The 27,601-nt window shown below is 39.5% G+C and overlaps 1 protein-coding gene across 2 annotated transcripts in view; it reads right to left on the bottom strand.

Moving 5' to 3' along the window:
- Window positions 1-11,163: 11,163 nt before the first annotated feature.
- Window positions 11,164-27,601, bottom strand: part of PRKG2 (protein kinase cGMP-dependent 2) — a 125,808-nt gene continuing 109,370 nt past the window's right edge. For both annotated transcript variants that reach the window (XM_027544868.1, XM_027544869.1), the window contains 3 exons: window positions 27,052-27,114; window positions 16,379-16,445; window positions 11,164-14,201 (listed from right to left, as the gene is read on the bottom strand). In XM_027544868.1, coding sequence (XP_027400669.1) covers window positions 14,106-14,201; window positions 16,379-16,445; window positions 27,052-27,114 — 226 coding nt within the window. In that variant the 3' untranslated portion in view covers window positions 11,164-14,105. The remainder of the gene's footprint in view (window positions 14,202-16,378; window positions 16,446-27,051; window positions 27,115-27,601) is intronic.

Consider the following 27,601-nt stretch of genomic DNA (forward strand, 5'->3'; position numbering starts at 1 on the left):
CTTGATCACACATATTCAATTAAAACTTTTTCAGGAAATTGTATTCAGGAGTGCCTTTTGTCACATTATTATCTGATCAGTTTTCACAGAGAACGTGGCACATTTTGCAAATGCCGTCTTTTTCCATGCTTTGAATACTTATTAAATTTGCGCGATTTTTAACAGTCATTACCATGCATTTCCCGGACCTATCAAATAGAGACACAAATCAGATGCGCCTGAAAGTGGGGCAAACAAAACCCAGAACGGCAGTTCTTACTCTAAGCACTAGAGCTTTTTAAAATTCAAAATCATTCCACTTCACTTGTATAAAAACAAATTGCCCCAGCTTCCCTGGGGCGCTAACCATCAGTTGAGTTAACTAAATCCTTGGTTAAAAATACAGAAAATAGCATCTTATATACATTAATATGTCTAATATTTGGAGAAGGCAATGGCATCCCACTCCAGTACTCTTGCCTGGAAAATCCCATGGACAGAGGAGCCTGGTGGGCCACAGTCCATGGGGTCGCTAAGAGTCGGACAAGACTCAGTGACTTCACTTTTACTTTTCACTTTCCTGCATTGGAGAAGGCAATGGCAACCCACTCCAGTGTTCTTGCCTGGAGAATCCCAGGGACGGGGGAGCCTGGTGGGCTGCCGTCTATGGGGTTGCACAGAGTCGGACATGACTGAAGTGACTTAGCAGCAGCAGCAGCAGCAGCATCATGTCTAATATTGTTCACCTTTAAGTAGCTCAAGTTGGTAACAAATGTGACAGAGTTCCCTTGCATCCACCTTCACATTACTTAGCTTGAGAATGATGGAGACATTTAAAGGAGGCTTAGGAAAATAATCAACCATTTAACTGCAAGGTGGTAGAGTGCCATAAGTATGACTTACAAGATAGAGGAAGATTTTTAGGTCAAAACAAAATCTTTCTGGTATGTATATATATATGTATATATATATACATACATCTTCCCAGGTGGTGCAGTGGTAAAGAATCCACCTCCCAATGCAGGAGATGCCAGAGCACAGGTTCAATCCCTGGTCTGGGAAGATCCCCTGGAGAAGGAAATAGCAACCCATTCCAATATTCTTGTCTGGATAATTCCATGGTTAGTGGAGTCTTGTGGGCCACAGTCCCTGGCGTCACAAAGAACTGGACATGACTGAGCATAACTGTGTCTCTTGTGTCTCCTGCATTGACAGGTAGATTCTTTACCACTGAGCCACCTGCAAAGCTCAGTTGGAGTTACCTTATTTTAAATTCTTACAGTGTTTTAGCAAGCTCATATAAGAATAACCATTTTCCTCTGAGTACTATTTAACTATATCCCAAAGGTTTTTGAAATGCATTGCTCATTTTTAAAAATTAATTTCTACCTTGAAACTTTGTGTTTTAAAGTCATCTTTAAAACTCAGAGTCATTGGGGGAAAAAAAATGTAATTTCCTACTGAATAGTTGTTTGGTTCTATTATTGGTTCTAGTTTTATTGCACTGCATACTTGGTTATTTTTTCCAATCTACTTTTTAGTGCACCAAGTATCTCTTTGATAAATCTAAAAATCCTTTCCCCAAAATTTAATTTAACATATAACAATTTTAATTTGGATGAAGTGCTTTTAAGTGAAATGAATTGGATAATTTTCCATCATTAAATTTGTGTTTTGGAAAAAAAATAAACACTAGAGAAGTACAAGTGGTAACTGATGGAGATGTAGAGTGGAAACAAGAACAATTCTAAAGCGCTCAAATAAACCCAACAAGAGATGATGTTATCCTGAACAGAGACAAGAGATGCAGAATGAGGAATTATGTTTTGAACTGCGTTTGTGGTCACTAGAAAATTTAGATGGATGCGATCAGAAACCTGTTGGCCTGCAGCTTAGCAGTAAGGTCTGGTATGGAGATAAGAACTTGGAGTTACAGTTACACAGGTAATACTAAAAATAGTAAGTATGAAGGAGGTGGAGTCATCTGTAAGGAGAGATGGGCCAAAGGAATTGAGAAAACTGGTGAAAGTTTGATTTGATGGAGAGCAGTTGTGAAGAATGAAGGCAGAGTGAATACCAGAGTCCTAAATTGAGGATTAAGTCCAAAGTGTTGAATTGATAGTTGTATCTTTATATAGGTTAGTTGGCCTGTTACGCTATGGAGGCCAAGTTTGGTACTCTTTGACCTTCTTGCTAGAGAACTGGTAAGAAGAGCAGGATTTGGGGATGAAAGATGACGAGTTGTCTTTCAGACATGTTTGCACCAAGTACAAAAAATCTAACATAGTAGAAGTTGAAAATATAAATGCCCAGAGTTTGAATAAGAGTAGGAGAAAGCAATGGCACCCCACTCCAGTACTCTTGCCTGGAAAATCCCATGGACAGAGGAGCCTAGTGGGCTGCAGTCCATGGGGTCACTAAGAGTTGGACACGACTGATCAACTTCACTTTCACTTTTCACTTTCATGCTTTGGAGAAGGAAATGGCAACCCACTCCAGTGTTCTTGCCTGGAGAATCCCAGGGATGGGGGAACCTGGTGGGCTGCCGTCTATGGGGTCGCACAGAGTTGAACATGACTGAAGCGACTTAGCAGCAGCAGCAGTAGCAGAAGTAGCTGTGAGCTCTAATTCAGGCAATAAAACAAATTAAAAGATGAATGCAATCTGGCAAGTGGAAGAGGAAGGTGTGAGTAGAGTGGTGACCTAGTATTTAGCAAGCAAATAAGAATTTTACTCCAGGCCCGAAACTGTTTACTTGGGAGGCTACACACTCCAAAAATATTGGCATTCCCCTAGTCTGGGTGGCACTAGTGATAAGGAACCCACCTGCCAATGCAGGAGACGTAAGAGGCACTGGTTTAATCCCTGTGTCAGGAAGATCCTCTAAAGTAGGAAATGGCAACTCACTCCAGTATTCTTGCCTGGAGAATCTCATGGACAGAGGAGCCTGGTGGGCTACAATCCATGGGGTTGCAAATAGTCGGCCACAACTGAAACGACTTAGTACGCACACAAGCACTGGTTTACAAGAAAGTACATTTTTTCTCTTGATAGCAACACATTACTTTGAGCCCAAATGGTATTGCTTATTGTTTCTATTAGTCTATATTTTCACACTTGGCTTGAATGGATTTCTGATGTGTTTCCATATATCCTTAGGTTACCCTGTCCATCTAGAGAGAAGTTGGAGTAAAGGATAAATTGGTTCATAACATGATTCTGTAGGTAACTTCCCTGAGTAGTCAACAACCTTTGAACATATACTTCTTCCCACTAAAAATAACCTTGTTCACTTATCTTCATATTTGCATACTTGCAAGTATGCACTCATCTGCATGAATGCAAGTCATAGAAGCAAAAATAAACCAGTAAGACTTATGTGAAAACCATAAGATAAATTTAATGGCACAACCCTGCTAGGAATAAGCAGTATTCAGTTTGAGTTGGAAAAAAAGTGAAGAAAACTAACCACAGAGGGCTAGGAAAGCTTCCCTAGGGTCTGTAGATTGGGTCTATTCCATAGAAGAGGGGTATGCAGACTCTTGCAAAGGAAAGATGTGATACATCTAGGAAGTGAAGACGATTTTTAGAGCAGCTGGTATCCCAACTCTGCTTCATTCCAAAAAAAAAGCTAAAACAGTAGCAGAAATTGAACTTAACATGAAGAAGGATTAAAGCTAAAATACTCCACCATCTAAAACCACTACAACATTACTTTTATATGATGTACATATTTTGACTGACACCTGGAGCAACATATGCTTGAGGATATATTTGAGCACTACTGTTATGTCTGGTTTAAATTAGTCCATGAAAGGCACGGTCTTTTAACTAGTTTTGCACCCAGAAAATACACCATACAATGTGTAGGATCTAGAACTGTTTTTTCCAGTTTTTTTTAAATCCATGCTGACCTTCAACTATGACTATAACGCACACCAAAAGTCCTTTTAAAATGTTGGCTGAATACATGTTTGAAGTGTGTTAGTTTCTTTTCCCTCCAGGGTAAATTTTCATCTATTAAGTAGTAGAAACAATTGCTTATAAAATTGAGGCATAAAGTTCAAGTGAGATAACATTTATTTATTTATTTTATAATCTTATTTATCTCTTTTTGGCTTTGCTGGGTCTTCGTTACTGCTCAGGCTTGTCTCTAACTGTGGCGAGCAGGGCTACCCTCTAGCTGTGGCGCTTGGGCTTCTCAGTGTGGTGTCTTCCCTGATGTGGAGCACAGGCTCAGTAGCTGTGGCACACGGGCTTAGCTGCTCCGCGGCATGTGGGATCTTCCCAGACCAGGGATCGAACCTGTGTCTCCTGCCTTAGAAGGCAGACTCTTTACCACTGAGCCACCAGAGAAGCCCTGAAATAACATTAATAATGTACTTAGCACACTGCCTGTCAATAAATGCTTAAGATGTTAATCCTTTTCCTTTTTTTTAATCTTGAACAATGTAATCACCAATATCTGGCAATCTCATCTGAAAAATTACTGAGACCACATGCTGTTCTTAGAAGAGGAATATTTTAAAATTATATGTAATCATACACACACATATATATACTTACAGATACTTATGTACACACCTATATATATACCTGTATACATCTATTTACTCACCTAGAACCTTCAAAAATCTCAAGAACTGTTCTTATTTCTTCTTCTCTTTATCTCATTCTTCCCATCCAAGCCTGTTACCTGTTACTTTCCAAAACACAGCCTCAGTCTACCGATCACTCCTTTTATGTGATCCGTCTGACATTGTAGTCTGAACCAGTTCCCATTAGTTTTCCCTTGAATTAAATATTTCAACATCCTGCTAACTTGTCTGTCTGCTTCCTTCACTCCCCTATCTATGCTCCTTCGGAGCACAGTCACCAGTATGATCTTTTGAAAACATAAATCAGCTCAAGTCACTCTCCTGTTCTAAAGGGGAAAAAAAATCACGTGGCTTCATATTTTTTTGGTGATAAACCCAAGCACTTTATATGGTATAGGAAGTTTTCCTAATCTGGTCCTGCCTACCTCTTTGAGCTCTCATTATTCTGGAAACTTACAAGACTTCTTCCTGTTTCCCCAACATGCCAAATTCATTAATACCCCAACATTTTTTGCGTTTGTTTATTTATTTTTTTGCATGGAACACTTTTTCCTAGACTGTATCAAGATTGTTTCCCTTTTAGCATTCAAATCTCATCTCAAATGTCACTTACTCCGGAAAGCATTTCCTTACCAGTTATTCAAAGCCATTCTCACCTCTCCTCAGGCTCAGTGTGTCACATTAGCCTATTTAACTATATTAACAGAGTTTATCACTGTGATGAAAACAGTTTATTTGTTTATTTTTGCAGAGCAAATAATTCTCCTTTTGAATTACTTACATGATCTTGTTTTTGCCTTCCTTGGAATAAATCTTGGTTCTTCTCTAGAAGCATCCACCTGCCTATTAGGATGAGTTCCAGTAAAGTAGCAGACAAAGTCTCAGCTGACATTAAGCTTCTGGAAGTCAAAAGCCAAGCTTTGATCCTGAGAAAGGATTATCTAAATTCCTCTATCTCCTTTAGCTTATAAAGGATCAGGCCTTGTTAAGAGACCAGAGAATTTTGTATATGTAAGAAAAGTCCAGGGAGAAAAGAAAGAGGGAAAAGCCTACCCTTTTCTAGCCAGAGGGAACTGTGAAAGGAAGGAAGGAGGAGAGGACACCCTTGCTCCCATTTGGGACTCAAGCTGCTCTAGAATAAATGTCAGCACAGTAACTCTGGGGACACAGCGTGGCCTGCAGTACAAGTGCGTGTATGCTCAGTCACGTCTAACTCTTTGCAACCCCATGGACTGTAGCCCTCCAGGCTCCTCTGTCTATGGGATTTTTCGGGCAAGAATACTGGGGTGGGTTGCCATTTCCTCCTCCAGGGGATCTCCCCATCCCAGGGATCAAACTCGTGTCACCTGTGTCTCCTGCATTGCAGGCAGATTCTTTACCCGCTGCGCCAACAGGGAAGCCCCTAGAACCTCCTATTTGTTAGTCCCTCCACTGTGTCTGACTCTTTGCAACTCCATGGACTAAAGCCCCAACAGACTCCTCTGTCCATGGAATTCTCCAGGCAAGAGTACTGGATTGGGTAGCCATTCCCTTCTCCACAGAATCTTCCCAACCCAGGGATTGAACCCAGGTCTCCTGCATTGCAGGTGGACTCCTCACTGTCTGAGCCGCCAGGGAGACCTCCTGGGGAGCTAATAAATCCCACAGAGGACCAGGCTACTTCAAGTGGAATGGGGCCTAGGCCTTGATACTTGTATTAGTCCCCATCAAATGCTGATATCAATCAAAATTTGAGAACCACTGCCCTAAAAAGATTGTATAAATTATTTCATTGGATTAACTTTAAACTAGATGAGACTTTTCATGTCCTCTCACTAATCAATAGGTGGAAGCCCAAAGGGTATAGGCTACAGATACAGCTTTTAAATTTATATTTTTTCTATGAATATCCAGATTTTATGTTGAATTACATTTTGTAATGCCTTCCATCTGTTTAACAATTTACAGTCATCCTCTTAGAATTAGAATATATGCTTCATGATGGAAGGAGTCTGGTCTATGTTGATCACTAGTAATCACCAGGTCTGGTCGAGAGAAGACACACAAATATGTGTTGAAAGAATCCTTCAATCAGTTGGTTCATTAACCAGTTAAGTAATTTATGCATATGTATTTAGTGGAGAAAATTTGGTGTCAGAAGATACTCTGCCTGAGGATGATAGAGACGGTTGGGGGGACAAGAGTCAGAAAGTCTGGCAAACGCATAACTAGGTATTACCTAAAAACAGCTAAAAACACCCAGCAAAGTAAATCACCTGCTGCTAACAACCAAAAGCCTTAACTTGCATCTGTAAAAGTTTGAGGCAAAGATTTAAGTAAAAGCTTAATGCTGGACAAGCCTGATAGGGTATGTCAGTCACCTGCCTTTAGAATGATTTGATGGAGTGGACTTTGTATTTGATGTTCCCCAGTCCTTTCTCTTTTTCAATGATTTTTCTAGTATCGAGCCTAGCTCTCTGTTTCAAGTGTATTTTTTAAAGTAAACGTTCATGATCATAAAATAGAAGTTCAGTGTATAAAATGTAGCAATAGATAAAAATATCCATGATCACACTGCCTTGAGATCATCACCGTTCACCTACCAGGTCATCCAATAAATATGAATATAGATTAGGACCGTGAATTTGGTCCTTCTGCTGTACCCTCAGTGCCTAGTAGAGTGTCTGGAACAGTGCTTAATTAATAAGTGTAGAATGAATTGATTAAGAAACACATTAAATATTTTTCTTCACATTCACTATGCCTGAGTATAAGAAGGTTCCTCTTAATCCCTTTGATAAAGAATATATATATATATATTAATATTTTTATTAGCCTTTCTTTACTTTCTTTGGCCTTGATTCATGGATCGAATTTTTAAGTACTTCTAGTTATACCTGAATATTTTCACTCTTCTTACCCTGTTTGGCCTACTTCGTTTCCAGGATTGATACATTGCCAGTGTCTTCCTTGAGCTCATCATATTTTCTTCTGCTTCTTCTTTTCTTTTCCCTTTTTTAAAAAATAAGTCCATTTATTTATTTTTGGCTGAACTGGGTCTTTGTTGCTGCACATGGGCTTTCTCTGGTCATTGTGAGTGGGGTCCACTCTCTAGTTGTGGTGTAAGGGCTTCTCATTTTGGTAGCTTCTCTTGTTGCAGAGCACGGGCTCTAGGCATGGTCTTCTTTTGGCACACAGGCTTAGTCATCCTGTGGCATGTGGAAGCTTCCCAGACCAGGGATCAAACTCATGTCCCCTGCATTGGCAGGTGGATTCTTAACCACTGGACTAACAGGGAAGTCCTGCTTCTTATTTTCTTAATGCATGTCCACCTAGTTAATATTTATCAAAACAAATTTCTTGTTATTTTTATTATACCATGTTAAATTCATAACAAACAATTAAATAAACAAAAATGCTTTGGTTTCATGCTTTCCAAAACTGAAAATGCTCCAGGTTGAACTCAGTGTAGAGCGTGTCTGTAAACCGCCTGAGACAAATTGATATTGCCGGTTTTAGGTGAGTCACGTGGCCTGTGCTCTGTATACACTGATAAGTGAAAATGGGTAGAAAGACAGGAAGCAGATCTCATTAGTTAAAGATTCTAAATAAATTACATAAGAATAATGATATATATAGGTTTGAAATGCAGTGACTTTGTACCGTGTTAATTCAGCTAAGCCAGAAATATATTCCCCAGATTTCCCTTCTCTATGCAATTCTGAATCTGGCTTTGCCACAAGAGACATCTGCCTGTATCTGTGAGACACCTCAAATGTCGGTGAGTAGCAGCCATATTTATATTCTAGAGATCAGTGCAAGATCAAGCACAGCTGCACCTCGTGCACATTTCTGTTGATACACTGGCTCGCGTTGGTGGTGAAGGGCAGTAGCCAGGCTTGTGGTTCCTCCAACTCCAGCCAGATTGCTCCTTTGGCATCTCCTTTGCCAATGCTGAGCGAGGTGTATAAAAGTGTCAGCTCATCCTACAAGCCACCCATACGGCCAAAGTCGGCAACCTTGAAAGACAGACATAGATCCTCATTTGTCTCTACGGGTTCTGGTTTGCCAGTTTATCTTCTCGTGTTCACTTTGTTCTTGTCTCTCCCGCTTCATGTCTGTCTTTCCTTCCCAATCTAGTGGTTTAATTCCTACACACACATTTCTTATCTCACCATTTCTACAGGTCCCAAATCCGGGAGTTGCTTATTTGGCTCCTTTGGCTCATGAACTCTCACTAGGCTTTGACCAAGTACTGGCTAAGGTGATATTTTCATCCGGAGGCTCAATCAAAGGAGTATCTACTTGCAGTTGGCAGAATTCGGTTCATCACAGGCTGTGGGACTGGGGGCCTCGTTTCCTTATTGGCTGTTGGCCAGTGGTTTCCTTAATTATTTGCCACATGAGTTCCTCCATAGAGAAGTTCATGTCATGGCAGCTGGCTTCCATCGGAGCAAGCAAATGAGAGAGAAAGCGAAGGCAGGCAAGACAGAAGCAGATTCACTTTGCAACATAATCTCAGAAGCGACTTCCCATCACTTTTATTCTATTTGTAGAAGGACGTAACTAGGTTCAGTCAACACTCAAGGGAAGGTGATAATAAAAGGGCATGAACACCATAAGCTGGACTCATTGAAAGGCATCTTTTTTTTTCTGTTGTTGTTTTTAAATATTTATTTATTCATTTGTGTCTTGGTTGTGGCACACAAGATATGCAATCTTCTCTGTGATATGTGGTATCTGTTAGTTGTGGCTGTGGGATCTAGTTCCCTGACCAGATATCAAACCTGGGCTGCCAACATTGGGAGCACAGAGTCTCAGCCACTGGATCACCAGGGAGGTCCCTGGAAAGCATCTTTGAGGCCGACTACCAAGCCTTTCAAATAGGCAAAAGGCTTTCTCAATATCTGAAGCATGTGCTACACACATCTTCTATTTTTAAAGAATAGAACTTCTAAGCATCATTTTTTCCATAACGTCCTCACAGAAAAGATTTGTGCATGTAGCTTTTGCCTAATGGAGTGGATCATGAATTCATACATAGGAAACTCACCAAATTTTTAAAGAAAATATATTATCTTGGAGTAAAGAAAGAGAGACAAATTGAAAAAAGCATCTCTACCTTCAAACATATACAGTCGGGAAACAGGCTAAGAAGTCAGTGGCAAATACTAGCCATATCTTACAGAAAAAAAAAAAAAAGGGGGTAACTCAGAGGCAAAACCAAGATTCTACAAGGTGGAGCCAAGATTCTACAGGGTGGAGCCAAGAGCTATGGCAAACAGCTCACAGGGAGTGGGACTGAGCCCTAAGCAGTGAAATGGTAACATGCATCAGACTAAATTTCAGAATTCTATGGAAGGCTTTGTGCCTCTAATTTTCTCACTCTTGGAATGCAAGGATCTGTTGTGGTTATCCTTTGGTTGTCTCCCCATTCAGTGCTGTGAGTGTGAGAATAGATGTCTTGTTAACTTAGGTCACAGGCGTTTTGACCTAAAAGAATATATCCAGGGAATCACATCTGAGGTGTCTTCATCCACACCTGAATGGAACTTAGATGACAAGATCCCAGACCTTGGGTTTGAGTCTGATATCATGAGATGATCTTTTTACAGAGGCTCTTGAGAGGGAATGCATTTATTTTGCACAAGGTAGTAATATAAGTAGCCTGTGGCCAGACAGTGGGTTGTGGTGGTTTTAAAACTTTCTTGCAAATTCTTTGAAACTCTCATTAAGAAACGGAGCCTCTGTTCCCTCCCCACAAATCAGGTGGGCTTGTGCTTCCACCCGTAGAATATGGCAGAAGTGATGAGGTGTGACTCCAATGCTGGTTCATAAAGTTTAGTGCTGCTTCTCTTTGTTGACTGGAACTCTTGCTCTCAAAGGCACACAAAAGGAGTCTGACTACTCTAATGACGTCATAACGTGAGGAATTCAAACCACATTGAGGATGTGTGTAAGCACGCTGGACAGCAGTCCTAGTCTTCGAGAAGTCCCAGGCTGGGCTCCAGATACATGAGTGAACAAGGCTTCAGGTAATTATAGCTCTCAGCCACTGAGTCACCCTAGTCTTTGAATCTTTCCATCTGATGTCCCAGATACTGTGGTGCAGAGACAAGTCATCTTTGTCATGTGCTGTCCAAATGCCTGATCCACCAAATCTAGAAGAAGAATCCAAGCAACTAAGAGGTGAGTGAGTGGAAGTCACTCAGTCGTGTCCAACTCTTTGAGACCCCATAGACTGTATAGCCTGCCAGGCTCCTCTGTCCATGGAATTCTCCAGACCAGAATTCTGGAGTGGGTGGCCATTCCCTTCTCCAGGGGATCTTCCCAACCCAGGGACTGAACACAGGTCTCCCACATTGCAGGTGGATTCTTTACTGTCTGAGCCACCAGGGAAGCTCAACTAAGAAGTTGTGGGTGAATTTGTTATATTGTTATAGCAACTGGAACTAAGCCATGAAAAACCATCACAGCTAAATTGAAAATGAAAGGCATATTTGAGGCCAATATTTAGCTTTCAAGGCAGTTAATAATCAGTGTTTTTATAATTATTTTAGAATCTTTTGTGAATGAAATAATGATGTAAATACTCCTAGTATAATACTTGGCAATAAAAAATAAGAGTTTATTATTATACCAAAAGATATATATGTATATATTTATTTCCAAATGGTTATTATCAATGACCTACAAGAAATAATATTCTGGCCCAATATTCTAAAACTTTACATATACCACCTCTAAGTTATAGATGAATAAATATGTGGTTTGTTATTCAAGGTCACACATATCTAGGAAGAGCAGGAATTCAAACCCATAGTATTTTACTCCAAATCTTTTCCTTGTCATCACAACATTCTCCTCACCCCAGACATTTTGATATTTAGAGAAAATAGGAAATTACCATTGTGAAAAGCTGACACCACAGAGAAGAGGCTCAAGAATGAAAAATCAACTTTGTACCCAGAAAAGACAGATTAGGAATGATTTAATGATTAGGAATATGAAGGATATGTATATAGGGGAATAATTTTCTGTATTTTATAAGAATACCTACATATCTAATTTATAAAAAGTTAGAATTTAGAAACTTAGGTGAGCAGTGAGCTCTTAATAAGCACTTCATTTTTGTGAGGATTAACTCTTCATATGCACTAAAGCTTAACTATCTTTACTTCATGATTTAAAACAAAAAGAAAAGATTGACATTATATTTAATTGATATGGTTGGCATACAGATACCAATGATACACAGAGTTCAGGATTAAATGGTTATTAAGGCCCCTTTAATTCTAACAGATAGTAACAGTACTTTCCATCTATGCAGCATTGATTATTTCGTTGAAATTGGTAAAGGACTCTCTATCAACTTACTCCCCAAAACAGGCCCCTAACGTACATATTATTTTAGTGTGCCTTTTTCTACAGGTGAGAAAGCTAGTACTCAAAAAAGTGAAGTCATTTTCCCAAGGTCATCCAGCTACAGAATAGAACTGGGTTTATATTATGGTTAGGTCTCTCATTTCTTCATCTTTATAAAGTACTCTAAAGGAAACCCAATAAAACCACATGTGGAGATTATATAATGGCATGGCCAGTCATAGCCAAAGTAAACTTGTAGTACTCTAAGTTGGTTTTTATTTGTATATTTGTAAGCTGTTTTTGAATTACAACTACTGATCACCTTTGAGAATACCATTGCTAGTATAACTGTACAGTTCTAATATTAACCTAATACATAAATTTCCTACATTTATAGGTGGGTAATTGAAAAATATATACATGGAAAAACATACAGCGCTTACAAACCAAATGCAAATAAAACTCTTTAAAAAATCTTAGAAATTCATTAAGCGGGTTACGTCAATCCTATTAAAAATGCTTCATCTATGTACAACTTTAAAAATACTACTCCAGGAAACAAAAATTCTTTGGTTCAGCAAAAAGATTCTAAATGTGGAAATATAATTTGTTAAGGATGCACCTTCTTGGGTGGGGCCTCACTCATCTGTTTTAACACTTCAGAAAGCAGATAACTGATTCTCTGAATGCTGAAAATATGGGTGGAGTGTGGGTAGAGGTTGCTTTTCCTATAGAACATCAGCATATGGAAATATAACCAGGAGCTTCAACAATGCAGAAGCTTCATTAATGGAACTTTTTAATGCAGAAGAAACGTCATTTTTACTCTGCTAGATCAGAAAGATAGAAAGTCGGCTTCCTATCCATTTGGAAAGGAGGGTAGGAGAATAATCATGATTGACACATAAAAACATTCTACTAGCAAAGTTCTTAGGCACTGGCATCCAACACTATTGAAACAAATCTACCCATCATTTGGAAGACTACAGAGGAGACAGGAGGGGACTTGATGTCGGGTGTCCTTGTTACTGGGCATTACTTCTCGAGCGGCTGGCCTGCCTTACATATCTAAAATTATAAATAGTCCCATGACTCATACATCTTTTTAAAAAATTATTAATGCAACAGTGATTTTGGTTTGCATCAATATTTGCCAATGGGATTTTCATTAAAAATTAACTGTGTTTATTCTATACTCTTGGTTTATTAATAGCAACAGTCACAGAACTGGCCAAAATATCTCAGAGTCTCAAAGAGTCAACATTTTGACCTTTTGGAAGTTTTTCTCCTCCACAGGTAAGGGGAAGTAAAAGCCTTCACAATCTAGTTTCTGCATATTTTCTAAGTTGATCGTGAAAATATTTAATATGTAAGATAAAACTTTTCCAAAGGCCCCTCAATTAACCACACGTTACAACCACCTCTCACAAGACTTCTGCAAAGTCTCTGAGGTACCACAGCTGGTCATGGGAAAATAAAAAATATTTTTTGCTTTGTTTATTTTTTCTAAGTTCTCCAATATAATATAATTACCTGGAAGGAAGAATTAACTCATTTATGTTAGGAAGTGGTACCAAGGACTAATATTCAAATTTGCCTTTCCCCAGACTACTTTCAGAAGCATATTAATTTATTTCTAGGTTGAATGCAGGTAAAAATCAAGAATTTCTATTGACTAACAAGTTTCCTGCAAACCGCAATTTCAAGATGCCATGATGCTTACGTGAGATTGTTGGGAAAGGGAAATTTTCCAAAATTAACCCTTGTTCTTCCTTCTATTTGAATGACTTAGTTGCTCAAGGACAAGACATTTTTTATACCTTACTAGGACTTAAACAAGACAAGAATGATAAGGACGGAGCAATAGATTGCAGAGAAGATAATGTCCCTTTAACAAAAATGGTTCTGACTTTGAAGAGGGGACTAAGACAGCCTTCAACATTTGAGAAAAGCAAAGAATGGAACACATGAATAATTCACAGCATCTAAATGAGACGTTATAATTCAAAACCACCTCTGCACCCACTCTCGCCCACCCCCCCCCCGCCAGATCATGGGCAGGGATTCGTTTCTCTAATGGTCTTCCAAAAGATAGTGTCAAACTCCAAAGAGAAATGATCAGTGTTGGATTACTAGGACTTCTAGTCCTCTTGATTCTGTAGGCAGTGATCGTCTTCCCTTCTCTCAGAAGTCTTTGTCCCAGCCTGACAGCTCATCTGGAGGCACCCCCCTTTCAGGAGGATACTTGTCAAAGTAGCTGTGATCTGTGGGTCCACTGAGCTAGTAGAGAAAAGATGAAACCAAAGGTGAGGATAATGTTGACAAAGCATGCTAGAACACATGGGAATGCTCCCTGTATTTGAACACTGATTTTATACTGCAGCCACTTGTAAGGTACGCATAAGGAAAAGATGACCAGTTATCAGTTTTGAATCACACTCAACCTCATGAGATCTCCCCTTTAGAACAAATGGACTGGATTCCAGAATTACCTTTGATAGGAGCTACCTGGCCTGAGAAGTTATTTCTGAAAGAAAAGGTGAAAAAAAGTGATATCTATTTTTCAAACTGGAAAACATTTTAAAAGGAAATACTTTTTCTTTAAAAATGGGTCAGAATCCTTCTTCCACTTTGTATATTTCTCATCAATCGAAATTTTATATGGCTAATTGACCCATATAAAGTCTCCAGAAGTTTAAACAATGGGAAAATTCAAAATGTTTGTTTTGAATGACTTTGTTGAAAGAATGAAATGACTCTGGTGTTCAGTTACTCTGTAAATCAAGTGGTTTCCAATTTTTAGTCTTCAAGTTTCATTAGTATCTAATTGAATTATCAGCTGGTAGATAATTGAAAATACTATTTAGAATCCATCATAATGAGTTTTGGAGAGACAAGGAGACTACTCAGGTGTTCAAAGTGACATTTTATTACAAAACCCTCCACTCTCATTTACTTATTTATGTGAACACAACTCTTAGCACGTTCATCTATCGGACTGGCCAAAAAGTTCATTTGGGTTTTTCTGGAAGATGGTATGGAAAAACCTGAATGAACTTTTTGACCAACCCAATATATAAAAATAATTTTTAAGAGAAATAGAACTGATGTGGAATCTGGTTCCACTTATTAATAAATAATATTTATCCTCAAGTACATTAAATAATTTCTTTTCAAAGCATTTTGCTTAATAATTACTTTAAAATTTATAATGTATTTATGTTGTTTGATACTGCATCTTACAAAAATGTAATTATAACTGAATTCAGAAGAAATATCTGTGCCGCCAACAAAATCTTTACTGTCACAAAAATTTTTAATTAAAAAAATTAAAATTTAAAGTTTTTAAAGGATGAGCAATAGAAGGCTTTCCAGCATAAAAATCTTTTATATTAGGATAAAATTTTATAGGGAACATCTAACAGAAATATGGAGATAGGCATTCAGAGAGAAAAATGAATGATATAATATTTCTGTCTGTATTTTAAAATTATTTTTAAGATAATTATTTCTGTCCAAAAAGTAACACTCAGGGACTGAGCACTGGAAATGTAGCTAGTCAGAATTAAGATGTGATGAGAAGTGGAAAATCCACTTGAGATTTTTGAAAATTTAGAAAGATCTCATTAATATTTTGTGTTGGTTACAATCTGAAATGTAACGTGTAAGGGCTTCCCTGGTGCTACCAAGGGCTTCCCTGGTGGCTCAGCTGGTAAAGGATTCGTCTGCAATGCGGGAGACCTGGGTTCGATCCCTGGGCTGGGAAGATCCCCTGGATATGGGAATGACTACCCACTCTAGTATTCTAGCCTGGAGAATTCCATGGACTGTATGGGGTCACAGAGAGTCAGACACGACTGAGAGAGTTTCACTTTCATTTTCACATGTGGAAATAATAATCCTTAATGTAGTAAAATAATTAAAACTAATTTCACCTATTTCTTTTAACCCTTTTAAATATGGCTACTGGAAGATTTTAAATTGCATATAGGTTCATATTATATTTCTAGAACCATCTTTCAGCCTGACCAACACTGAGACTTAGAAATGAAAGTGTTAGTCACTCAGTCGTGTCTGACTCTTTTTGACTCCATGGACTATACAGCCCACCAGCCTCCTCTGTTCATGGAATTCTCCAGGCAAGAATATTGGAGTGAGTAGCCATTCCTTTCTCCAGGAGATCTTCCTGACCCAGGGATCCAACCTGGTCTCCTTCATTACTTAGATTCACATGTAATGCATTCCTAAGAGTTGAGCTAAGGTCCATTGAACAGGTAATAGAATCATATTTGCATAGAATCACAACTGCAATGACATTTTAACTTAAATTTAAAAACTTAAAATTTTTAAGATCTATTATATACATACACTTGAGTTTGCACACATGATCACACACTTAAACTCTGTTTACAAAAACACCTAGAAAAAAATCAAGAGAGTAATATCAGCTACCATACCTCTCTTTGTAAAGGTGATGGAAGATTTCGTGCTTTCAGTCCCTCCCAATTAAAACCATTTAACCACCTGAGAAATGAGAAAAGCACAGAGGAATATTACTGATCTGATACACTATTAGCATGTCATGTTATCTGTCAACCCATTCTGTTGCCTGCTTCCTGCCTGCAATGGTGTAGCTGTAAGTAATCAGAGAGAAATACTCACTGTGCCCACACACACACACACACACACACACGTGTGTATCTCACATTAAATCCATGCCCACTACTTTCCCGGGAGGGGGCTTTAGTGTCTCCAGCAGTCAGTCTAGGTCTCCCTGTTTTTCCACTCATTGCCACACCCTTTTAGACTCAAAATTCATTCTTTGTCTTCTCTCCTCAAACTTTCAGAACCTCCTCTCCATCCTCACTCCCAAATGGTAGCCTGGCTTCCTATTTCACGAAGAAAATTGGAGCAGAAAAGGGAACTCCTACAATTTTTCACCAGCATAATGCTACACACAAGTTCAGGAGCTAAGTCATGGCTGACTCTTTGCAACCCCAAGGACTGTAGCCTGCCAGGCTTCCTCTGTCCATGAGATGTTTCAGGCAAGATACTGGAGTGGGTTGCCATTTCCTTCTCCTATGTACCTGCCTATGTACCCACATCTGTGTGTTTCCCTTCTCTCCTGTGCCATGAATGCATTGCTTTTGCTTCCAGTTGAGGAGAGCTCCTCTACTGTGTACTTGATCTTGTAGACATTCTTTATTCAAACATGCTCCTTAAAATCTCACCTCTCCTGAATTTTCTCTGCTGGTGTATTCAGATTAGTGTGGAAAAAATGAAATTCTTGCAACCACAAAGCACTCTCCCTTCACCTGAACTTTTCTCCAACTCTCACTCCAGTTCTCTCTTCTCATTGGAAGAAAACTTGAAAGAGTAACCTAATCACTGTATCGACTGCAGATAAAAAAATTGCTGCCTGCTAATGCCAAAGAATGCTCAAACTACCACACAACTGCACTCATCTCACACGCTAGTAAAGTAATGCTCAAAATTCTCCAAGCCAGGCTTCAGCAATACGTGAACCGCAAACTTCCAGATGTTCAAGCTGGGTTTAGAAAAGGCAGAGGAACCAGAGATCAAATTGCCAACATTCTCTGGATCATGGAAAAAGCGAGAGAGTTCCAGAAAAACATCTATGTCTGCTTTACTGACCATGCCAAAGCCTTTGACTGTGTGAATCATAATAAACTGTGGACAATTCTGAAAGAGACGGGAATACCAGACCACCTGACCTGCCTCTTGAGAAACCTGTATGCAGGTCAGGAAGCAACAGTTAGAACTGGACATGGAACAACAGACTGGTTCCAAATAGGAAAAGGAGTACGTCAAGGCTGTATATTGTCACCCTGCTTATTTAACTTATATGCAGAGTACATCATGAGAAACCCTGGGCTGGAAGAAGCACAAGATGGAATCCAGATTGCTGTGAGAAATATCAATAACCTCAGATATGCAGATGGCACCACCCTTGTGGCAGAAAGTGAAGAAGAACTAAAAAGCCTCTTGATGAAAGTGAAAGAGAAGAGTGAAAAAGTTGGCTTAAAGTTCAACATTCAGAAAACTAAGATCATGGCATCTGGTCCCATCACTTCATGGCAAATAGATGGGGAAACAGGGGAAACGGTGGCTGACTTTATTTTTCTGGGCTCCAAAATCACTGCAGATGGTGATTGCAGTCATGAAATTAAAAGACGCTTACTCCTTGGAAGGAAAGTTATGACCAACCTAGATAACATATTAAAAAGCAGGTAGACATCACTTTGTCAACAAAGGTCTGTCTAGTCAAGGCTATGGTTTTTCCTGTGGTCATGTATGGATGTGAGAGTTGGACTATAAAGAAAGCTGAGTGCCGAAGAATTGATGCTTTTGAACTGTGGTGCTGGAGAAGACTCTTGAGAGTCCCTTGGACTGCAAGGTCCAACCAGTCTATCCTAAAGGAGATGAGTCCTGGGTGTTCATTGGAAGGACTGATGTTGAAGCTGAAACTCCAATACTTTGGCCACCTGATGCAAAGAGCTGACTCATTTGAAAAGACCCTGATACTGGGAAAGATTGAGGGCAGGAGGAGAAGGGGATGACAGAAGATGAGATGGTTGGATGGCATCACCGGCTTAATGGACATGGGTTTGGGTGGACTCCAGGAGTTGGTGATAGACAGGGGGGCCTGGCATGCTGCAGTTCATGGGGTTGCAAAGAGTCGGACACGACTGAGCAACTGAACTGAACTGATGCCAGTAAACACTGAATGTTGCCTGCACTGAAGCCATCAGCCACTGTAGCCACCTGGCAAGGAATTTGGGGTGGAGAAAAACATAATATTGGCACTAGATAGTTGAGATATATACCAAAATAATAATTTCAAGAAGATGCCCAGACTCTTGCTTCTTCTCATATATAGAAAAGCAGTAAAATCGTTGACTTGTGATGTCTTTGTGATTAGCCATAAATGTTTTTTCTCTCTTTTTTACATTGAAGTATAGTTGCTGTACAGTATTATATGTTACAGATGTACAATACAGTGGTTGACAATTTTGAAAGGTTGTACTCCATTTATAGTTATTACAAAGTTGGCTATATTTCCTATGTTGTACAATATATCTTTGTAGCTTGTTCTTTACCTAATACCTAATAGTTTGTAGGTAAATTCTTACTCCTCTACCCCTAGATTGCCCCACCCTGTTTCAGCAGTAATCTTCTGATGTCCTACTACATGCTTTTTTCTTAAGCAAAAACTCCTATATGTCCCAGCTCTCCCTTACCTCTCCGGAGCAATTTCTCAGAGATAGCTGAGAGGCTACTTCCCAGGCTATCGTCCTCAGTAAGGTCTTTGAATAAAACCTAACTTGCAACTTTTAGGTTGTGTGTTTTGCTTCAGTTGACACTACCCATTTTCTCCTAGGCACACTTCAGTCAGATTTCACCCTCTCCACTCCATGACATTGCCTCGGTTAACCTCACTGCTATCAGCATTTGCCACAGCTCATCACTCACACTTAGCCATCACTCACACTTATCCAAACACTTTCTTTGCTTGAGACTTACTCTTGTTCTGGCTTTCTTCCTGCCTTCCTGAGTACTTTTCCTCATTTTCCACTGCTATTTCCATATGAAGTTGGTGTGCTCTGGAGCTCAGTCATTGGACCTGTTCATTTTTCAACTACCCTCACTTTGTAGGTAATCTCATTCAGTCTTATGGCTTTAAATAGCATGTACGAACTGATTACTCTCAAATTTCTATTTCCATTCAAGATCTCCCCACCCCATTGCTTTATAGGCTCATATCCATAACTGCCATTCACTATCACCCCAAAGAATGCCTAATGGGTATCTAGCAACAATCAGGTCCACATTGAAGCTCCAAATTTTCCTCAATAAAGTTGTCTAAACTCTTCCAGTTGTTCAAACCAAAGACTTTGGAGTTATCCTTTGTCTCACATCCTGTCTCAGTTCATGAGCAAATTTAGTCAGCATTATCTTCAGAATACATTGCTATTCAGAACCCTACAAATACCCAATACCTCCATTCTACCATCATGCACCAAGCCATTAGTATTTCTTGCCTGTATTATTACAATAACCTCCTAACAGGTCCTCTGGGCTTCCCAGGTCAGTCAGGGGTAAAAGAATCCCCCTGCCAATGCAGGAGACTCAAGAGATGTGGGTTCAATCCCTGGATGAGGAAGATCCCCTGGACTAGGAAATGGTAATCCCCTCCAGTATTCTTGCCTGGAGAATCCCATGGACAGAGGAGCCTGGAGGGCTACAGTCCATGGGGTTACAAAGAGTTGGACACAACTGAGCGCACGCACGCATGCAAACAGGTCCTTCTACTTTTGTCCATGGGAAACAACCCAGCAGCAAAGGCAATCATTGAAAATGTAAGTCAGGTCACATCATGCCTTTGTTCAAAGCTGTCCAATGCTTTCAATTTCACTCAGTGGAAAAGGCAAAGTCTTCACCATGTCTTTATTACAATCCATAGACTTACAAAATCATCCTTTCAACCACCACCCTTCCCCCACCTTACAATTGTCCTACTTTTCTCTTTCTTTCTGTTTTGTGCCTTTGTCTCCTCAACATTCTTCCAACAAGCTAGGGATGCTCCCAATTCAAGGCCTTTGCATGTTAGCCCCTGTAAGTGAATGAGTCTTTCCCCAGATTTCCACTTGATTTGCTCCCTCAACAGTATCAGATATTTTCTCAAAGGTCATTTCTTAGAGAGGCCTTCTTTGGGAGACCCAAGCTCAATCCCTGGGTCGGGAAGATCCCCTGGAGAAGGAAATGGCAACCCACTCCAGTACTCGTGCCTGGAAAATTCCATGGATGGAGAAGCCTGGTGGGCTACAGTCCATGGGGTCGCAAAGAGTCAGACATGACTGAGTGACTTCACTTTCTTTCACTTTCTTTGACCATCCAGTCTAACATGGCAAACCTTCCCCATTCCCCACACCGCCCCACTCCCCCACCACATATTACATCCCATCCTTTCTCTATTTTCTCTCCTTAGTACTTAACGCTCTCTAATATCTCTACTATACACTTTATGTAGTTATAATACCTTCTTTATTTTCTTTCTCCCCAACCGGAATGCAAGCTCCATGATGGCAGAGATGCAAGCTCGTTTCCAAAGAAGCGTCACTAACACTTGGAACAGTCCATGCTAAGTTGCTTCAGTTGTGTCTGACTTTTTTTTGCGACCCTGTGGATGACAGCCTGCCAGGCTCCTCTGTCCATGGGATTCTCCAGGCAAGAAAACTGGAGTGGATTGCTATTTCCTTCTCCAGGGGATCTTTCCAACCAAGGGATCAAACCTGCATCTCTTATGTCTTCCTGCACTGGCAGGTGGCTTCTTTACCACCAGGGCCATCCGGGAAGCCCACCGGGAACAAAAGAGGTGCTCAAATAAATGTCTGTTGAATAACTTAATGAGTCTACAACAAGAGGACACGTTTACACAGGATCTCTAACTATCATGTCTTACAACATCACATTGCCATACTGTGATGCTCTTGATGACATGTATCTAAAAAGCTCCAAGAGAAAAAGTATCTTACAATTATCTGTAATGAGATGAAGCTGAAGACCAGATGAAGTTCTTTCATTTATTGCTTCCAAATCATTAATCTAAAAGGACTGATATGGTCTTTAGGATACACACCAGGCTTGGTGAGCTGGAGATTCAACACCAGAAATGAGGAGACCTTGCTTCTCTCAGACAGAAAAAAAATGTACTCTGTCTCTTAGAATCTTATGAAGCACATGGAGTAATACTGTTTTGTATAATACTGATCTTTTCTGTTGGGACACTGAAGTCACTTCAGTCAGTCAAGAAAAATGTACACATTGCTATATACTTATTAATAAAATGGATAACCAACAAAGACCTACTGTATAGCACAGGGAACTCTGCTCAATGTTATGTGGCAGCCTGGATGGGAGGGGACTTGGGGGGAGAATGGACACATGAATACGTATGGCTGAGTCCCTTCCCTGTTCACTGAAACTATCACATCATTGTTAATCAGCTATACCCCCAATACAAAACAAAAACTTCAAAAAAAAAAAGAAGAAAGAAAAGAAAAAGCACCAATCCAGGGCTTAAAAATAAAAGTACAGAAAGTCGATTTGGTCCCAGGATCAAAAACAACAAAGACCCTGCTTTTAAGATATTTTTATTTTGGTAGGAGGTCACAAGTAAACAAACAAGTAAGTACTACAAATACTTACATTAGTTTCACATACTAATAAGTAATAGAGAATAAAGAGAAGACATAAGAGAATAAAATGGTAGAGGTGACTGGGATGGGGATGGGTTGGAGGTACTGCTTTTTAGCCAGAGTGATATCTGAATTAAAGCCATAATGAACAGAATGGAGATGCCACGGATAGATTTGTGTCAACGGCTTTCTAAATGGAAGAAAGTGATGAAATGAGCAGAAGTGTAGTGAATGGAGGGAAAACTAGAAAAACATATCATGTCTGAGAACCAATCAGAGGCCAGATCCTGTAGGGTCTTGTAGAACATAGAAAGGAATCAAGATTTTATGCTTAGGGGAAAACCAGCAGAAAGTTAGAAGGAAGTGATGCGATCTAAGCATGTTAAGACAATTATGGCTGCTGTGTGAAGAATATGCATGGGCGGGGGTGGGGGGCGGGTTGTGCAATGGGAGGGTGGCGGGAGGTGTGAGAAGGCAGGCTGGGAGATTTTATGAGACCTTCACATTCTTCTGTCTGTCAACTGGACCCACAGTTAGGTTTTTCTACCTTTTTCAATCTCTTCCCACTCGTAGAACTGGTTTGGGGTCACTCCTTGACTGGATCTCCCATCCTAAGTCTAAGCTTAGCAAGAGAAAAAGTACTAAAAACAGAGGGCAGGCTCTAGTACATTCCACTTTAGATGCCATGCCATTCTTCACCCACAGTGCCGTTTTTGCCTAAGCTGCTGAGTCTTTAAGCAAAGAGTGAGAGTCAGACAGCAGTGCTAGCTGTATGACTTCCCCTGTCCTTGCTGCAAAACCGCAGAAATCTGCTTGATCCACCCATCAGCTTCTTTGGACAGACTGAGGCTCCATTTTTAGGGATTTCTGGGCACACAGTTGTGTGGATTCGTTTCTTTTACCACCAAAGTCTGCCACAATTCCTTTTCACATATTTTACAATGCTCTCTACCCAGAAGCTACTCCATAAATATTAATAAAAATCATTACTGTTACTCCACTGAATCAAAGAGCCTATGCATTTCTTGTTGAGTACTTGTTACAATTTGACTTATGGCAATATTTACTTAACATGAGTGGTTATTCACTTAACACTTGGCCTTTTTGACACTAACCACATTTTAAGTAATCCAAGTGCCAGCATGCACTCGTGTGTGAAAAATATTCACTAAAGAAATATTAGCAGCAACTGTACATAAATTGCTTCTTCATTTTTAGAAGACTTGTAGCTATTCTTGAGAGTAAAATTCTAGAGACTCGAAATATTAAAGGTAACATTATGAGACTGGAAACAAATTACTCCTGGACCTAGCAGGAAAGATTTAATTGGACCCTACAAATATATTATCCCTCTTTTTAGACAGGCATGACTGGTACCTAGTTAATAAGTTAACTCACAAAAAGGAGAGAGAGGAATTCTATTTTTAGGAAAGACGATTTAACACAGACTGGACAAACATTTGAACAATAGAACATGTTTAACTGTATTGTTTTTAAAAACAAAATTGAAGTAAACGGCTTTCTAAGAAAAAAAATGTTTTACCTTAGAGAGGAGCTGGAAAATCTGATAGCAAATTTTAGAAAATTTTTTTGTTTTATTTCTTTATTTAGGCAGTGATGTGTGGCATGTGGGGATCTTAGTTACCTAGCCAGGGATTGAACCTGTGCTCCCTGCATTGGAAGCAAGGAGTCTTAACCACTGGACCTCCAGGGAAGCCCAGAAAGAATGTTTTCTCAAAAAAAAAAAAAAAAATCCAAGAATATCCTGGGTAGAGAAGCTATATATGCCTTGGAGATTTATAGAAGGTTCTGCTGCTGCTGCTGCTGCTGCTAAGTCGCTTCGTCGTGTCCGACTCTGTGCGACCCCATAGACGGCAGACCATCAGGCTCTGCCATCCCTGGGATTCTCCAGGCAAGAACACTGGAGTGGGTTGCCATTTCCTTCTCCAATGCATGAAAGTGAAAATTGAAAATGAACTTGCTCAGTCGTGTCTGACTCTTAGCAACCCCATGGACTGCAGCCCATCAGGCTCCTCCATCCATGGGATTTTCCAGGCAAGAGTACTGGAGTGGGGTGCCATTGCCTTTTCCTATAGAAGGTTCTAGAACACTCCTATTTGAAAGCAGAGAGAGATCTGTTTTTCAGCCCCACATGCCCCAGCTTTGTATCTTAAGAATCACTATGAAACTAAGATGAAATAATGGTTTTAAGCTCCCTGCGCTCACCAGAAGGCACTGTGTAAATTTGGTGCATCTTATTAGTGAACTCTGCTCTACACACGGATGCTTCAGCTACTTGGCAAAAAGCACCCTCTGTTAAAAAGCATGGGCAAATTAATCCCTATGGGGAAGGGAATTCAAAATTCTTCATTACCACACTAAAGTGAGAAAGTCCTTTAGCATCAATTTGCATGTGCATAAAATTCCAATTTGACAGTTACATTTAAATGAGCCTCAGGTAAATGAGAAGCAAGAGATAAAACTGGAACCTGTTAACAATTATATCACTTCTATTTTTCAACTACCTCAGAGCAACCATGAAGATGCTTCTTTAATGAGACAAAAGAGGACAATACACTGGAAGAGGGACTTTAATTGGCAGGACTTCTGTTTGTTCAATAAGAATGGTATATTTATGTGTCTTTCTATCATGAGAGAAGAAACTGTGATAACAGCATGTAGGAAGAGAGAGAAAAATTGGAATCTAAGATAAATAATAAACTTTACACTGAAGACAATCCAAAGGCTCTAAGAATAAAAACAGTCAAATACTCTAAGCATTTTGATGTCTCTGAAATCCACAGATGTGTCTGTCTGTCTCCATCTCTTCCCTGCTCCCCACCCTCTTCCTGATATATCCTGACTCCTTACGGAAGAGCCCAATATGAATTTACAATGTTGAATACATGGCTTTCTTTCAAGAAAGCTCATGAATAGATAGAGCAGGGTTGGCAGCCCAGGATTTTTTTTTGAGCTGCACCACTTCTGTTCAGAAAAATGGACAGTGTTTCTATTCAGCAGCATCTCTCCCTTTATTTTCACCCTGTGGTGATTTGCATCTAATTCTTCAATAAAAACATCCAGAGAGAAATAAAATATGGAGAGGCGTTTTCCTCTCTGAAAGTGAACACAGCAGTGTGCTCAAAGGTTTTCAAAAATGAAATTCTCAAATTTATTTTTTTTTGTACTATCAAGAGGTGATAGTCTCTATTTGCAAATCAAGCACAAAAGCAAAACATCTTGAGGATGGCAGGATTTAGCCAAGCATAGATTAAAAACAAACAAACAAACAACTCCAAGGCTTGAACCTCCACACATGCAAACAAATCAGAGATTTTATGTTGTGGAGGTTATTGATGATTTTAAAGGCCAGTTTTAGAAATTAACAGACCTGAAGAGGTGCATATTAGATTACTACATAAGGATAAAACATGGTTTGAGGTTTTGTGGAAATCAATGTACCTTACCCGAAAAAGTAAAGTACAATATGAGACTTTAAAATGTGCAGAGCTAACATCACTCATTATCAGAGAAATGCAAGTCAAAACCACAATGAGGTACCATTTCACACCAGTCAGAATGGCTGCTATCCAAAAGTCTACAAGCAATAAATGCTGGAGAGGGTGTGGAGAAAAGGGAACCCTCTTACACTCTTGGTGGGAATGCAAACTAGTACAGCCACTATGGAGAACAATGTGGAGATTCCTTTAAAAACTGGAAATAGAACTGCCATATGACCCAGCAATCCCACTGTTAAGCATACACACCAAGGAAACCAGAATTGAAAGAGACACGTGTACCCCAATGTTCATCGCAGCACTGTTTATAATAGCCAGGATATGGAAGCAACCTAGATGTCCATCAGCAGATGAATGGATAAGAAAGCTGTGGTACATATACACAATGGAGTATTACTCAGCCATTAAAAAGAATACATTTGAATCAGTTCTAATGAGGTGGATGAAACTGAAGCCTATTATACAGAGTGAAGTAAGCCAGAAAGAAAAATACCAATACAGTATACTAACACATATATATGGAATTTAGAAAGATGGTAATGATAACCCTATATGCGAGACAGAAAAAGAGACACAGATGTATAGAACAGTCTTTTGGACTCTGTGGGAGAAGGCGAGGGTGGGATGATCTGAGAGAATAGCATTGAAACATGTATATCATCATATGTGAAACAGATCGCCAGCCCAGGTTTGATGCATGAAACAGGTGCTCAGGGCTGGTGCACTGGGATGACCCAGAGGGATGGGATGGGGAGAGAGGTGGGAGGGGGGTTCAGGATGGGGAACACATGTATACCCATGGCTGATTCATATCGGTGTATGGCAAAAACCACTACAGTATTGTAAAATAATTAGCCTCCAACTAAAAGAAATAAATTTTAAAAATAATAATAAAATAAAATGTGGAGAGCTAGTCAAAGGAAAATTATGTTTAAAATTAATGTATAATATCAATTAAACTGAAATAGAAGGCTATTTAATAGTTGGTCTAGTTAACCCATTCTCTTGAATATGGATAACAATGATAGTATCCTACTTTAACTGCAAATCAAATGTCAAAATTAGAATTTGATTCCTTTACAGAATCCAAGATAATATTGGAAAATAATAAAGATAGCAGCAGATAAAAAGCTAAGTTGCTATAACCTGAATATGTAATTTTGTGATTTGTTTTGTAATTTTATCCATACTTGGTGGGAATTTCCAGCACTGGCGAAACCACACTGAGATTGATCTTTGTAACTGCAGCTAGTACAACACAGATGAAAAATAAAGCACCAGAAAGGGTAAACTGAGTGTCTGGGGAGGGCTCTTTGCAGCATACTGAGAAAAGTTTCAAGATGACCACATTTGAAAAATATTTCTATATTTTCTGGGCAGAGAAATATGTACCTGTGTTTCTTAATGTCATTGATTCCATTCTTCAGATTTCCCAGTCTTTCTGTTGGATTTTGCCTACAAAAAGAGTTTTCAATCAGCTGATAATAATTATGCTTGAGTGAATTTTACATTCAAATTTTATGCTTTTTCTTTATCCATTCATTGATTTTGTCAGTAATATGTATAAACCAGGCACATTTGTGTATAGGGAGACAGAAAACACATGCCCTCTCTGGAGGAGCCACAGTCCAATTACAGTCAGAAATATGAATATATGTATTTATATATCCCAGTATATAGCTATAGGCCATATATGGGCTTCCTTTGTGGGTCAGCTGGTAAAGAATCCGCCTACAGTGCTGGAGATCTGGGTTCAGTCCCTGGATTGGGAAGATCCCCTGGAGAAGGGAAAGGCTACCCACTTCAGTGGTCTGGACTAGAGAATTCCATGGACTATATAGTCCATGGGGTCGCAAAGAGTCAGACATGACTGAGCGACTTACTTTCTCTATATAGCTATAGATACTTAGATATAGATATTGATATATAGATAGGTATATAT

Source organism: Bos indicus x Bos taurus, chromosome 6, assembly GCF_003369695.1.
Source record: "Bos indicus x Bos taurus breed Angus x Brahman F1 hybrid chromosome 6, Bos_hybrid_MaternalHap_v2.0, whole genome shotgun sequence".
NCBI classification, from domain to species: Eukaryota; Metazoa; Chordata; class Mammalia; order Artiodactyla; family Bovidae; genus Bos; species Bos indicus x Bos taurus.